This window comes from Orycteropus afer, unplaced genomic scaffold (assembly GCF_000298275.1).
Source record: "Orycteropus afer afer isolate SDZICR_OR568_19922 unplaced genomic scaffold, OryAfe1.0 scaffold00420, whole genome shotgun sequence".
NCBI lineage: Eukaryota > Metazoa > Chordata > Mammalia > Tubulidentata > Orycteropodidae > Orycteropus > Orycteropus afer.
Window position 1 is genome coordinate 2761505 of NW_006922007.1, and position 13132 is coordinate 2774636.

The 13132-nt window shown below is 47.1% G+C and overlaps 1 protein-coding gene across 1 annotated transcript in view; it reads right to left on the reverse strand.

Annotated features, from left to right (window-relative positions):
• LOC103208284 (leukemia inhibitory factor-like) overlaps positions 1–10107 on the reverse strand; it is a 40449-nt gene extending 30342 nt beyond the window's left edge. Inside the window, exon 1 of the mRNA XM_007953969.1 lies at positions 10051–10107. Coding sequence (XP_007952160.1) covers positions 10051–10107 — 57 coding nt within the window. The remainder of the gene's footprint in view (positions 1–10050) is intronic.
• Between the last annotated feature and the right edge of the window lie 3025 nt (positions 10108–13132).

Here is a 13132-nt window from a genome sequence, read left to right on the forward strand (position 1 = left end):
AATGGACCATGGAAGCCTCTGTCTACAGGACCCTGAGACCAGAAGAACTAGTTAGTACCCAGCTACCAATGCCAAACACTCAGAATGGGATCAAAATTAGAGATCCTGGATATGGAACAAAGTTCAAAAACATAAAATTGACCAGGATAAATGGTCAGATAGAGACTGGCGAAACCTCCAAGCCTATGGTCCTTAGTCACTCTTTGGGCCTGGATTTGGACTCACTCCTGTGGCTTAACTCTCAGCCAAACAAAGACAGGCCTAGAAGCTGAACAACTACACTAGAGAGATGCACTGCTTAGAACAGTCAACCATGGGAGGTCAGAAGGGCAGCATTGGCAAAGGGAGAAAACTAGAAAGGCAGAGATGGATAGGGAAGAGGGCCACAAGGAAGGGGAACCACTTGGAGGAAGTGAGAAGAGAGTTGTTACATTGTGGGGATTATAATCAGTGTTATGAAACAAAAAGTTTATGAACTGTTTAAAACGAATCTACTTTGTAAAATTTCACACAAATCACAATAACAAGATAGAAAAGACAAATGTATGTTAGTGTACTCTGTTTCTGTGAAAACTCAAGGACTGACCATTACTGGTTTTTAATAAAGGAGCTCTGGTAGCACAGTGCCTAAGGCACTTAACTGCTAACCAGAAGGCTGGCTGTTCAAACCCACCAGCCACTCCTCGGAAGGAAGTTTGAGCTACTACTTCCATAGTGATACTGCCGCGGAAGCCCAAGGTGGGGTTGCTGTGAGTCGGATTTGACTCAATTTCAGTAAGTTATTGTGCAAGACTTCAAGAAAATGTCCCAACTTGTACAAATTAAACTTTGAACAATAATTAATTTTAGAATGGGATTTAAACAGTTAATGAGTGATAGACGTGAAGGATCTTAACTGCAATTGGACCATGAGTACTTGAATTTTGGTGGCCTTCCATGTATAATTTTTTCCTTACTTGGAATGTCCACTGCAAGGTGGGAGATAAGTTAGGGGCTTGTTCACTTGCTGGCTGTTCATGGATAATGCAAATCATGATCTGCACTTTATCAGGAAATCCCAGGATTTAGTAGTGGTGATGGGTCGTGGAGAGGTCGAGGAAAGGCTGTGAAGAGAGACTACAAATAGTTGATATAAAGTGAGCTTTTAGGAGGAAGATAGATTTACTGTATACTGAGCTCTACTGATAAAGGCTCAGAAGTAGGTGCGGATACAAATGTTCAGTTACACATAGCGAATTGGTTTCCAGTCTGCTACAAACATTGTGGAAAGTGGATTGCCCCTCCTGCATCCAAGCCTTGTATATTAGAGTTACAGTGGTTATAATAAGTTTAATATGTTTCTGAATATAGCTTTCTATTAATTTTGATTCATTTTTTGGAAGAAATCTTGCAACTTGTAGTTTTCTGTCAGACATGATTATATCACGTTGTATTTTTTTCTTTCTTAACATCTGGGTGTTACTTCAGCGGTTGGACTGATTAGGCATTGGAACCATCTCACTATAGAAGTGAGCGATAGATGGTTTTAGAGAACAATTTCATAGTTGTATGCCAACGGACTTTGTTATTGGCAAAGTTATTGATAAAGTTCTAAAGAGATTCTTGTCATTAAAATGGAAATGCATTTTCTACTAAGATTCTTTAATATTTCTGCTGAAATCATTGGTTTTGAGCAGTGAATAAGTAAACTGAAAAAAAAAAAAGTTGTTCTTAGCGATAACTCAGGAGTAAGGCTTTGAACTTAATGACAGTAGCATTCTATCTGCAGTGCTTTGTAGTTTCTTCCTTCAGCAAGAGCAAGGAGCATTTAGAAACCTGGTCTTTCCTGGTGGGTTTCAGGGGAGAAGCTGAGAAGACAACTACAGCTTGTCAATCAAGATGGGACACTAGACCACCATGATTGCCTTCAGATCTAAATGTTTTTATTTTTCCTTTTGTAAATAAATTTAAGGCATGTATTTTCTTCCAGGAAATGGAGCTAGGCTGTTAGGAAACCTAAAATAGACTTTGGAGTGGCTCATCTTCCTTTGAGTTCACACATTTCACTTCACTTCTATCCTGTAAAAACTCTATGAGTCCGTCTTTGCTATAACAAAGGTTGGGAAACTCTGAGTCCATTTATTCCATTGAACTTAGGAATTCCATGCAGTTCCTAAGCTAGCTTTATCTTATGATTTGGTTTTCACTGGCATTAGTGGCCAACACTTAATAAATATGTTTTTATTGTTTTGCTCTTTAAGAAAGTAACTTGTTTTACTAGGAATCATGATTGGATGAATTCTTGGTTCTTGGAGAAGCCTTGAAGGTCTTCCCAGAATAAAATACTATCTCTGTGATTCTGCTCATTTAATAAGTATTTGTTTTGCATGAGCTGACACTGGTATAAACTAAACCCAGTGACGGCCATTGGAAGTGAGGTCAATTTTGGGGTTAATTTTTTTTTCAATTTTTATTGTGATTTGGGTGAAATTTTACGAGCAAATTCATTTACCATACAGCAGTTCACATACACTGTGTCTCATGACATTGACTGCAATTTCCCACAGTGCACAGCTATCTTCCCACTTCCTCCCATGCACTCCTGCCCCATGAGCTATCTCCCTGTGGATACACAGCCCTTCTATTCTCCCATGATTGATCTCTCCAAGGAGTGTATCTGCCTAATGTAAATGCTCAGCTCATATGCCTGTTTTTTTGTTTGGCTGGAAGCTGCAGGAGTGGGTTCAATTCCAGACCTGAAGGGCAGGTAGGGGTCATAGTCTCAGGGGGTCCACCAAGCTCGTCAGACCAGCAAACATGGTCCTCCCCCCCCTTTTCTTATTATTTTGGGTTTTGTTCCATATTGTGCTCCTACTCTATCCAGGATGTCCTACATAGATCCCCCTCCAAGTCATTGACAGTGGTAGCTGGTCACCATCTAGTTCTTCTGGTCTCATAGTCATATAGGTTGAAGATCACATGGTGTACTAGTCCCTTGAACTAACGGTTTCCATGAATCTTTGGTTTTCTTCATTCTTCTCTTCTCTGGATGAGCAGAGACCCATCACTGCATCTAGAAGGCTGCTTGCAAGCTTTTAAGATCCCAATTGCTACTCATCAAAGTAGGATGTGGAACAGTGTTTTTGTGTAGTATGTTATACCAATTGTGCTTGAAGTCCCCTGCCATGGGATCAATGATTTTTATCACTGGCAGTTAAACATGTGTTCTGTGATATATTTTTTGTATTAAACTTAAAGAGAGGCTGGAGAGGGCCTGTGTTCCGGTTACCCAGTGACACCCTGACAAGAATATACCACAAATGGGAGGGCTTGAACAAACAGGAGTTTATTCTCTTACAGTTTGGGAGGCTAGAAGTCCGAGTTCCAAATGCTAGGCTTTAGGGGCTGTGTGAAAGCCCCTCAACCTTGGGCTTCAGCTCTGCCTCTTTCTCCCAGCCCACTGAAGCTAGAGGCATCTCTTCACTCAGGCACCTACTGGCTGCTGAGGCTGACAAGCCCAAGTTCGACAAATAAAATGGCATAGCCTTGGTGTTACCAAACCACCTGCAGGCCATTAATTCAAGTCCATTGAAAGTCCCAGGGTCGGCAGAGTGTGGCAGGCTGCTGAACAACAACACAGCTACATGCCGTGTTCAAGTCTGCCATAAGCCCCAAGGCTTCTGCCTATATACAGGAAGCAGACCACGTCCCAAAGGCAGTCAGCTGCTCCCAGTAGATTCCACTATGGAGTTGATTACCAGTCTCATCATGGGGAATACTACATCCAGCTGCTGAGCCACTCAACCAGGCCCAGCCAAGTTGACACACAACCTGAACCATCACAGCCTTGTTAGCTGATCATCTGTCAATAGAAATGATCTGTAGGGGTAGCCACTCCAGTAGGTTCCAGGATAGCCACTGGACCTAGGGAGTACTGCTTCTTCTTGCATCTCTTCAGCTGTGGATTATGCTGGGCCTAGAAGGGCAGGTGGTAGAGGAGCAGTCTCTACAACAGGCAGGAGAAGGATCAAATGTGTGTGAGTCTTCATGCCCTTTCCCCAAGGACCTTGGGGAGACATACGACATAACTCACCTTAAGGATCTCTGGTGGCATAGTGCCTAAGGCATTTGACTGCTAACCAGAAGGCTGTCAGTTCAAACCCATCAGCCATTCCTTGGAGGGAAGACTGGGCAATCTACTTCCATAGAAATACTGCCTCAGAAATCAAAGGAGGGGTTGCTGTGAGTTGACACTGACTCGACCGCAGTGAGTGAGTGACTCACCCTGAGTGAGCATTGCATTGATTTTTGTATTTTGTTTAAATTTTACATTCACATAAAAACCTATGGAACCTCAGCTTGAGAAATGGTGTCATGAGGTGACCAGGCCCTCAAGGGGCCTTCCTATAAGATGAAGTCACTGAAAGCTTGGACAACTCTCAGTCCTATCATACAAGCTTGCCTACTTGATAGTAGGGAGTGCTGTGTGCTTACAAGGTGACAGAGAAGAGCCTAATGAGCTATACAGCTTGTACCTGAGATTCTTCTGGATCCCTTACACCTTTCCCATGTGCCAGGAACAGAGGAAATCAAGGCATCATTCTGGGTCTCACCACCTTCATTGCTTAATTGGGCGCTCCCTGCTCACCCTAAAGGAGTTGAGAGGGATGGCTGGGTTCTGCACTGGACAATGTGGAAACATTTCAGGGACAATCTTCACAAAATAGTAACATTAGGGGCAAAGCCTTAACCAAGCTAGGGCCTTCTATGGAATTGATAACCTTTCCCAGGGAAGATGTTTACGGAGCACTCTTCACTTACCTAAACCCATTTTTATAATTTTGTCTACCTTTCCATATGTGTATTTAACATCGGGGAGACCAGCGGTCTCCATTGTGGTGGTTTCCCTAAATTGCTACAATGAAAATTAGGGAAGCAGTGGAGGACATGGAACTCATCTGTCTCTCCCTCTTCATCCTATCCCTCCCCCACACTAACATTTCTTCCTCTTCTTTTATATGCTCATTTCTCCAACCTCACTCCTCCTGGGCCACTACTGACATCTGGTGGGAGGAGAATAGTTTGCTTCACAAGAGGAAGACAGAATCCCCATCAGTAGCCCAAGGCCTATCCCTGTGAGGCCAACATGCTGTCTCCCCCCAGCCCTTTCACCAACCCTGACACAAATCTTTCCTCCCGCAGCACCCACCACCTCTCTGCTGGGTTCGATAATTTGCTGCAGTGGCCACACAGAACTCACAGACTGTAGGGTTTATTAGGGAAGCACCAGGCTACAATTCAAGTTCAGGAAAAACGCTCAGTCTCTCTCCATCTCACCAACTCTCAGCCAACAGTCTCTCCCAGTCTCTCCCCCAGCAGTGCATGTTTCTCGTATCTCTCTCGGCAACGTGTGTCTCTCGGTGTCGCTCTCGCAGCAGCACATGTGTCTCAGGAGTGTGTTTCTCTCAGCAACATGTCTTTCTCAGCCAGCAGTTCCAGAGACTCCGTCTGCCCTAGAAGGGCTCCTTTTGAGTCTGGCAGTGACCATCTAACCAATCCCACATCAGAATTCTAAACATCTGAGAGAGAACGAACTTCCCAGAACATTGCTTTGTGCCACTCTCAACAGAAATACCCCAGGTGGATAACTTTAACAATCAGAAGCTCCTCCGTTTCTCAAAGAAAATTCCACCAAGGAGTTTAAACAGACTTATGGCTAGAAAAACCACTCTGAATAATTTACTACACTGCAACCCTAATGTCACTTTTCAATGCTGCACAACCATAAACCCTACCACTTTATTACCTGACTCACCTCCAGACCCTCAGCCAGAATAACAGCCTCATACCTGTTCTGAATTCTCAACTTAACATTAAATCCATTCCTACACATTACTGACACACACATTGATGGAGCTCCCAATTGGTTCACTGACAAGAGCGCTCACAAGACCCACCTAGCCAAAGCAAGTTATGCTATCATTCAGGGACATCACAATTCCAATCCTCACGGCCACCTCCATAACATTATTGAGGCCAAATCTTTACTGAACGGAACCATGTCCCAATAAGCAGAACTAATAGCTTTGATACGGGTGCTCACACTAGCTTCTGACCAAATTATTAATATTTTTACAGATTCCAAATATTCCTTTAACATGATCCTTTCTGATAACCTGATCTGGAGAGAACAGAGTTTCCTAACACACACACAAAAAAAATCCCAATTACCAATGGAACCTTAATCCAAAAACTATTACAAGCTGCCCTATTCCCAAAAAAGGTAGCTATAATCCACTCTCGCAGGCACCAGCATAACAAAGAGTACATCTCCCACTCAAACAATATAGTGGACCAACTAGCCAAAAAAGTGGCTCTGGGAGAGCCCATCCCCAAAACCCTCTATTCAACCACCACTTGGACTCACAATAAAATGAACCTTCCTTCTGACCAAGTTAGGTCCGTTCTCCAGCATTTATGTTCCCTTTTTCACCCAGACACTAGACCCCTTCAAACCTTCACTCAGACATTCCTGAACCTCACCCCCACTGATCTTTCCTTTCTATGCCAACTCTCCTCCACTTGCACAGTTTGCTCGAAATCCAACCCAAATTCCAATATCAGAGCCTCTACTTTCCCAACCCACCAGGCTAGAGGCTCTCTCCCAGCATCAGATTAGCAAATCAATTTCACCTACATGCCCCCAGCCCACAAATATAAATATCTCTTAGTCCTAGTGGATACCTTCACAGGATGGGTTGAAGCCTATCTCACCATCAATAAAAGAGCCTCTATGGTTCCTCTATCTTAACCCGAGAAATCATTCCCTGCTTCGGGGTCCCCATTTCTTTTCAATCAGACAATGGACCTGAATTCATGTCTATCATCACCCAAAACATAGTATCTTATCTCAACATCCCCTGGAAGTTCCATATTCCCTATCACCACCATTCCTCAGGAAAAGTGGAAAGAACCAATCAAACCTAAAAAACATCCTTACCAAACTGTCTTCAGAAACACAAAAAACATGGGTAGAACTTCTACCTCTAGCCTTACTGAAATACCGCCACCTAGTACACTTTCTGCTCCTGACCCTAACCCTCACATTACCTGAGTATCTCAATCAAATAATTGATGTAACCACTTCCTTCCTCAAACAATCCAATTCTTCATTGGCACCAGCATGCTAGGTCTGCCTCCATCTCTCACAAACTGCTAATCAAGATTTTCCAGTGTCTCTGCAACCATGGCTCATCACACCTGCTGGCCGGCACTACCATCTAGACCTGCACTCAGAATTTGAAGCATTACATGGTGACAACGGTAACGGAGGAGAAGACCTATGCAAGAGGGCCAACATCAATAACTTCAATATGGCCTTAGATGCCCTCCATCCTCACCAACACCTCATCCACAAGCCTATCCAGGCTCATGACCCTAGCCTACCAAGCCCCTCTTTGTATCTCCCATCAGCCTTTCCCAACATCTTCTGAAGTTGGGTCCCTATCCCCAAGGGCCTGCAATTTTCCACTCCCTATCCCAGGCACATTGGGTCACCTTAACCTTCCCCTCCAGGCTGGGGCTACATCTTACCTTAGGATCACACCACCACCCATGATCTCCACCACTGAAACCTCCCCAGGTAGCCTCTATTGTCAAGGGTGAAACTCTCATCCTGACATTCCTGGAATGGTAAACAGGTGGGCATCTCCCCCAACCCCAGCTGACACAAAGGGCACATGTTGCCTCTTCCCCCCAACCTTAAACTTTTGCAGATCTCAATACCCTCAGGCTGATTCAAGAGACCCCCTCCCTCAATAGCAATACCCTTGTGTCATTTCAACCTCTGACCACCATGAGCCTAGGACACTCAATTACCTTTTGGCATCAGCGAGAGAACACCAAACGACCTGATGTAGGTAAAATCTTTCAATGGTGCGGTTCGACCTCTCTACCTGCTTTGACTTTGCCTCTGGATTTTTTGGGTATGTGGAACAAATGTCTATCTATGTCTCCCTACCAACTGGGCAGGAACCTACTCTTTAGCATACCTATCCCCCTAAGCACAGTGCCTCTGAGATTTAACCAACAAACTGCAAGTTCAAGCAACAGCATCTCCCTCCTGGTTCCTAGGAAATCTCCCATCTTGACTCATACCTCTTATAACTCCCTTTATTAGCCTACTCCTAATTTGTTCATTTCTCCCTTAGTTCATCAGGCTTTCTAAGCTTCTTACCTGGACGCGTGGCAGCAATCACCCGAGCAACCACCCAAGATCATGTGAAAACTGTGTTCCTTCTCCAGACTCAACAAAGCGACAGCAGAACAAGCTCCGCCAGTGACCAGCAGGAAGCAGTAGATAAGATGACATTGACCCTCCTCCCTCTTATATCCCTTTAGAGTCTGGAATGAAGGACCAAACTGGCTACTCTAAACGTGGCTAAGACACCATGAAACCTCACATATGAATTCTACTTGCAGACCCTACACCCTCCCCCACCTAGTGAAACCTTAGAGATACCTTCTACTTGTAGACTGCACATCCTGCCTCATCTTGTGAAACCTTAGAAATAAATTTCACTTGCAGACCCTACACGCTGCCCGCCTGGTGAAACCTCAAAGATAAATTACCAGCCTGCAGACTCCACACTCTCCCAGCTTTGTCAGAAAAACAACCCCACTTCCTGCAAACTGCAACTTTTGCAAAGCCCCTTGCCCTTCACCAGAGGTCCCTGTAAAGGGGAGCAACACTTCCCCAAGGTGCGGCTCTACTCTGCAACTGGCATTGTCTATGGTTGCTTCTGGAGCCAACTCTCAAGGGCTTTTCTTCAATAAAGCCTGCTCTGATCTGTTGAAGTCATGGCTACTTTTTCTTCCCGTCCTTTCACTTTAACATCTGCACTTCCTCACTTTCCTAACAGGGACTGGAGAAGAATTGATGCTTTTGAGTTGTGGTGTTGGTGAAGCATACCGAAAGTACCATGGACTGCCAGGAGAACTAACACATCTGTCTTGGAGAAAATACAGCTGAAATCTTCCTCAGAAGCAAGAATGGCCAGACTTCATCTCACCTACTTTGGTTATTTTGTCAGAAGGGGCCATTCCCTGGAGAAGGATATCATGCTTGGTAAAGTATAGCGTCAGTGAAAAAGGGGAGGCCTTCAACAAGATGGATTGACAAAGTGGCTGCAACGATGGGCTCAAGTATAGCAGGGATTGTGAGGCTGGTGCATAACCAGGCAGTGTTTTGTTCTGTCATACATAGGGTCACTATGAGTCAGACCTGACTCCATGGCACCTCACAACAACAACTACTACTACTGCAAGAAACTAAAGGTGACCTACATAAATGGAAGGACATTCCAGACTCAGGGATTGGAAGACTTAATACAGTGAACATGTCAATACTACCTAAAAGGATTGATTGATAAAAGGTAATCCTGATACAAATACCAACAACATGCTTTACTAAAATGGTAAAACTAATAATTAACTCTATATGGAAAGGAAAGAGCCTCCAAATAGCCAATGTTCTGTTGAAGAAAAGAGCAAAGTAGGAGGCCTCTCATTCCTCAATAGCAAAACACAGTATACAGCCCCTGTAATCAAAACAGCCTGATAATGGTTCAGTGATACACACCTAGACCAATGGAACAGAACTGAGAACCCCAAATCCATTCGTTTATGGGCAACTGATTTTCAACAAGAGGTCAAGTCGGATCTGCCTCACAGCGACCCCTCCTTGGGTTTCCCGGGCGGTATCACTACAGAAGTAGATTGTCCAATCTCCCTTCTGAGGAGCGGCTGGTGGGTTTGAGGAGCCAGCTTTCTGGTTAGTAGTCAAATGCCTTAGGCACCAGGCTACCAGAGCTCCTAGAGTACAGGCGAGTGCCGGCAGAGCCATGCCTAGCGTTGGGAGTCACGCAACTGTGCACTCGCAGGTGGCGTCCACAGGCAGGGCCCGCTACTAGTGCTCACGAGGCACACCCACCTCGGTGGCCCCCAAGCGGCCCACCCACCCCGCTGGTCACAATGGCAAGGGACGCCAAAGAGCTGATGGAAGGCAGGCACGGGAGCAGCCAGGGGCCAGTAGCCAGCAGCGGCACAGGCGCGGCCCCTCGACGCCATGACCGCGCTCACACGGAAAGAAGGTTGCGGCGTCGCCTTCCGGGAACATGGGGACCGGGCCCAGCTGGCCGGCGCGGCGGCACTCACGCACGTGTGCCAGACCAGAGAGGTGTGGTCATTCTGGGAAGAACGCCCCTTGGCGCCATGCCAGCGGCGGAAAATGGCAGCGGGGGTGGGATGGATGATCCCTGGCGGCCCCCCCGGATCTGAAGCGGCACTGACGACCGGAGGAGGGCGGGCAGCAGAGGAGAGTGGGCCGGGCCCTGAAAGGCAGCATTGTGGGGCGTGCTGGGGTGCGCTGTGGGGAGGGAGGCCTCGAACTCCCGTCTGACAGCACACTCACAGCATCCATATCCACCACAAGCAGCGCCACCCCTGCCACCGAGCCCGCGCCCCCGCGCGCCCCTTGACCAGAATCGACGCGCGTCTGGCCTGGCTCTGGTCCGAGAGCGCATTGCCCGGGAACACCACCAGACTTGGGGGGTGGCTGGGGGCGACACCCGGTATGGCGAGGCCCGCTTTGGTCCGGAACGGCAGGCCCCCAAGGCGCGGGTGGCTGGCCTGCGAGCGGGAGCGAAGGCTCATGCGGGCACATCCAGGGCAGAGAGGCCCGAGTGGGAGGAAAGGCCTGGAGAAACTTTGAACGCAGTGGGTCGCCAGGAAAATGCACACGTGGTGTCACCGTGGAGGCATCACAGCATAAGGCCGGCCCACAGCGCCCGGAAACGCCAGCTGGCCTCGCATACCCGGAAAAGCGACCAACGACAGCCCGGCCTTGGGCAGGGCCGGCTCAGCCCTCACCAGGGGAGTGTCCCCGTGCCATCCATCCATAAGGTCCAGGGGCCTTATGGATGCTCCTGGACAAGGCAGCCGGTGCCCATGCGCCACTGACAGGCGCTAGCCACAGCACTGGAAGGAGATTCGTCGGAGAGAGGCACACTACTTGATGGAGGGGTGGGGGGGTCAGGAAGGGGTGGGGGTGGTCGACGTGCCAGGCTGGGCCCCTGCCCCAAATGGAGGCACGCACAGTGGGCGGAATACGCAACACAGGAGCATACCTCCTTGCCACATTTCTTCCCCTCCAATCTCCCAACACCCCTCTGCCTCCCCTCCACACCTCATGCACCAGATGCTGGCCTGGCTTGGCCCAGGGAGGCTCTCCCCTACTGTGTGTATGTATATATACACACACAATCTGGTGATAACCAGGGATGGGTGTGGGGAGGGGGAATCACTCTCTAGATTGTAGATACTTGTTATGTGTTAGTTCAGTTTGTGTGTCAACTTGGCTAGGCCTGGTTGAGTGGCTGGGCAGTTGGATGTAGTATTCCCCATGATAACACTGGCAATCAACTCCATGGTGGGATCTACTGGGAGCAGCCGAGTAGCTGCCTTTGGGATGTGGTCTGCTTCCTGTATATAAGGAGAAGCTTTGGGAATGGTCTCTAGCCTATGGCACACTTGGACCCTGCATGTAGCCATGTCGTTGCTCAGCAGCCTGCCATGCTCTGCCAACCTTGGGACTTACAATGGACTTAAGTTAATGGCCTGCTGTGTGGTTTGGTAACATTGGGACTGTGCCTTTTTACTTGTCAACCTTGGGGCTTCTCAGCCACAGCAGCCAGCAGCTGAGTGAAGAAACACCTCTAGCACCAGTGGGCCAGGAGCAGGAAGCAAACCCCAAGGTTGAGAGGCTTTCACCCAGCCTGTACAGCCTGGCACTTTGAACTTGGACTTAAAGCCTCCAAACTGTAAGAGAATAAGCTCCTGTTTGTTAAGGCCATCCCATTTGTGGTATGTTTCCTGTCAGAGTGGCACTAGGTAACCAGAACAGTACCTTAGACCAAAGATAGATTTAGCTGAAGATAACCATACATAGATATGAATGATACAAAATTAGCCACGCTTATTACATAATCAAGACAGAGTTGGAGTAACCCCTCAGAGAAAACCAAACACCTTGAGAGAGAGAATCACCAGGCCTGACAACTTGGGACCATAATATTGGGGGACACCAGGCTCAATTGGCACAACATAGTACATAATAATCTTATTCCCAACCTACATTGGTGAATAGCAACTGGGATCTTAAAAGCTTTCAATCAGCCATCTAGGATGCAACTATTTGTCTCCTCTCACTGGAAGCAACAAAAAGTGAAGAAAATCAAAGCCCTCACTCACTGCTGTCAAGTCAGTTTTGACTCAGAGTGACCTCTCCTTGGGATTCCGTGGTGGTATCTCTATGGAAATAGATTGCCCAGTCTTCCTTTTAAGGAATAGCTGGTGGGTTTGAACTGCCAGACTTCTGGTTAGCAGTCAAATGCCTTAGGCACTAAGAGCTCCCAAATCAAAGCCAATTGGAAACAATTAGTCCGAGGACATGATGAACCTTGAGACCAGAAGAACTAGATGGTGCCTGGCTATCAATGCCAATCACTCAGGAAGGGATCAAAACCAGAGATCCTGAAATACAGTGGGAGGGAAAATGTGCAACAAAATTCAAAAACACAAAAATGACCAGAATTACTGGTCGAATGGAGCCTGGTGGAACCCCCAACTATGGCCCCAGGATACTCTTCAGGCCAAGGATGGGACTCACTCCCAAGGATTGGCTCACAGCCCAACATTAGAAAGACCTACATGCAGAACACCTACCCTAAAGCGATGCACTCACCTTAGAGCAATCAGCAGTGGGGCACCAGAGGAACAGCATTAACATAGAGGGAAAGCTGGAGAGACAGGGTTGCATAGTTAAGAAGGGCACAGGGAAAAGGTGGTCACAGGGACGGGAGGGGAGGAGAGTGCATTATGGTCGGGGATGGTCACTGGGGCATGAAATCAAATGTACTCGAACTGTTGAATGTAAAACAAATTTGGCTCTGTAAATTTGCACCCAATGCACAATAAATAAATAAATAATGAAAAAGATGATTTGTTGTTGTTAAGTGCTGTCGAGTCATTTCCAACTCATAGCGACCCCATGCACAGCAGAACGAAACACTGCCCGATCCCGCGCCAGCCCCAC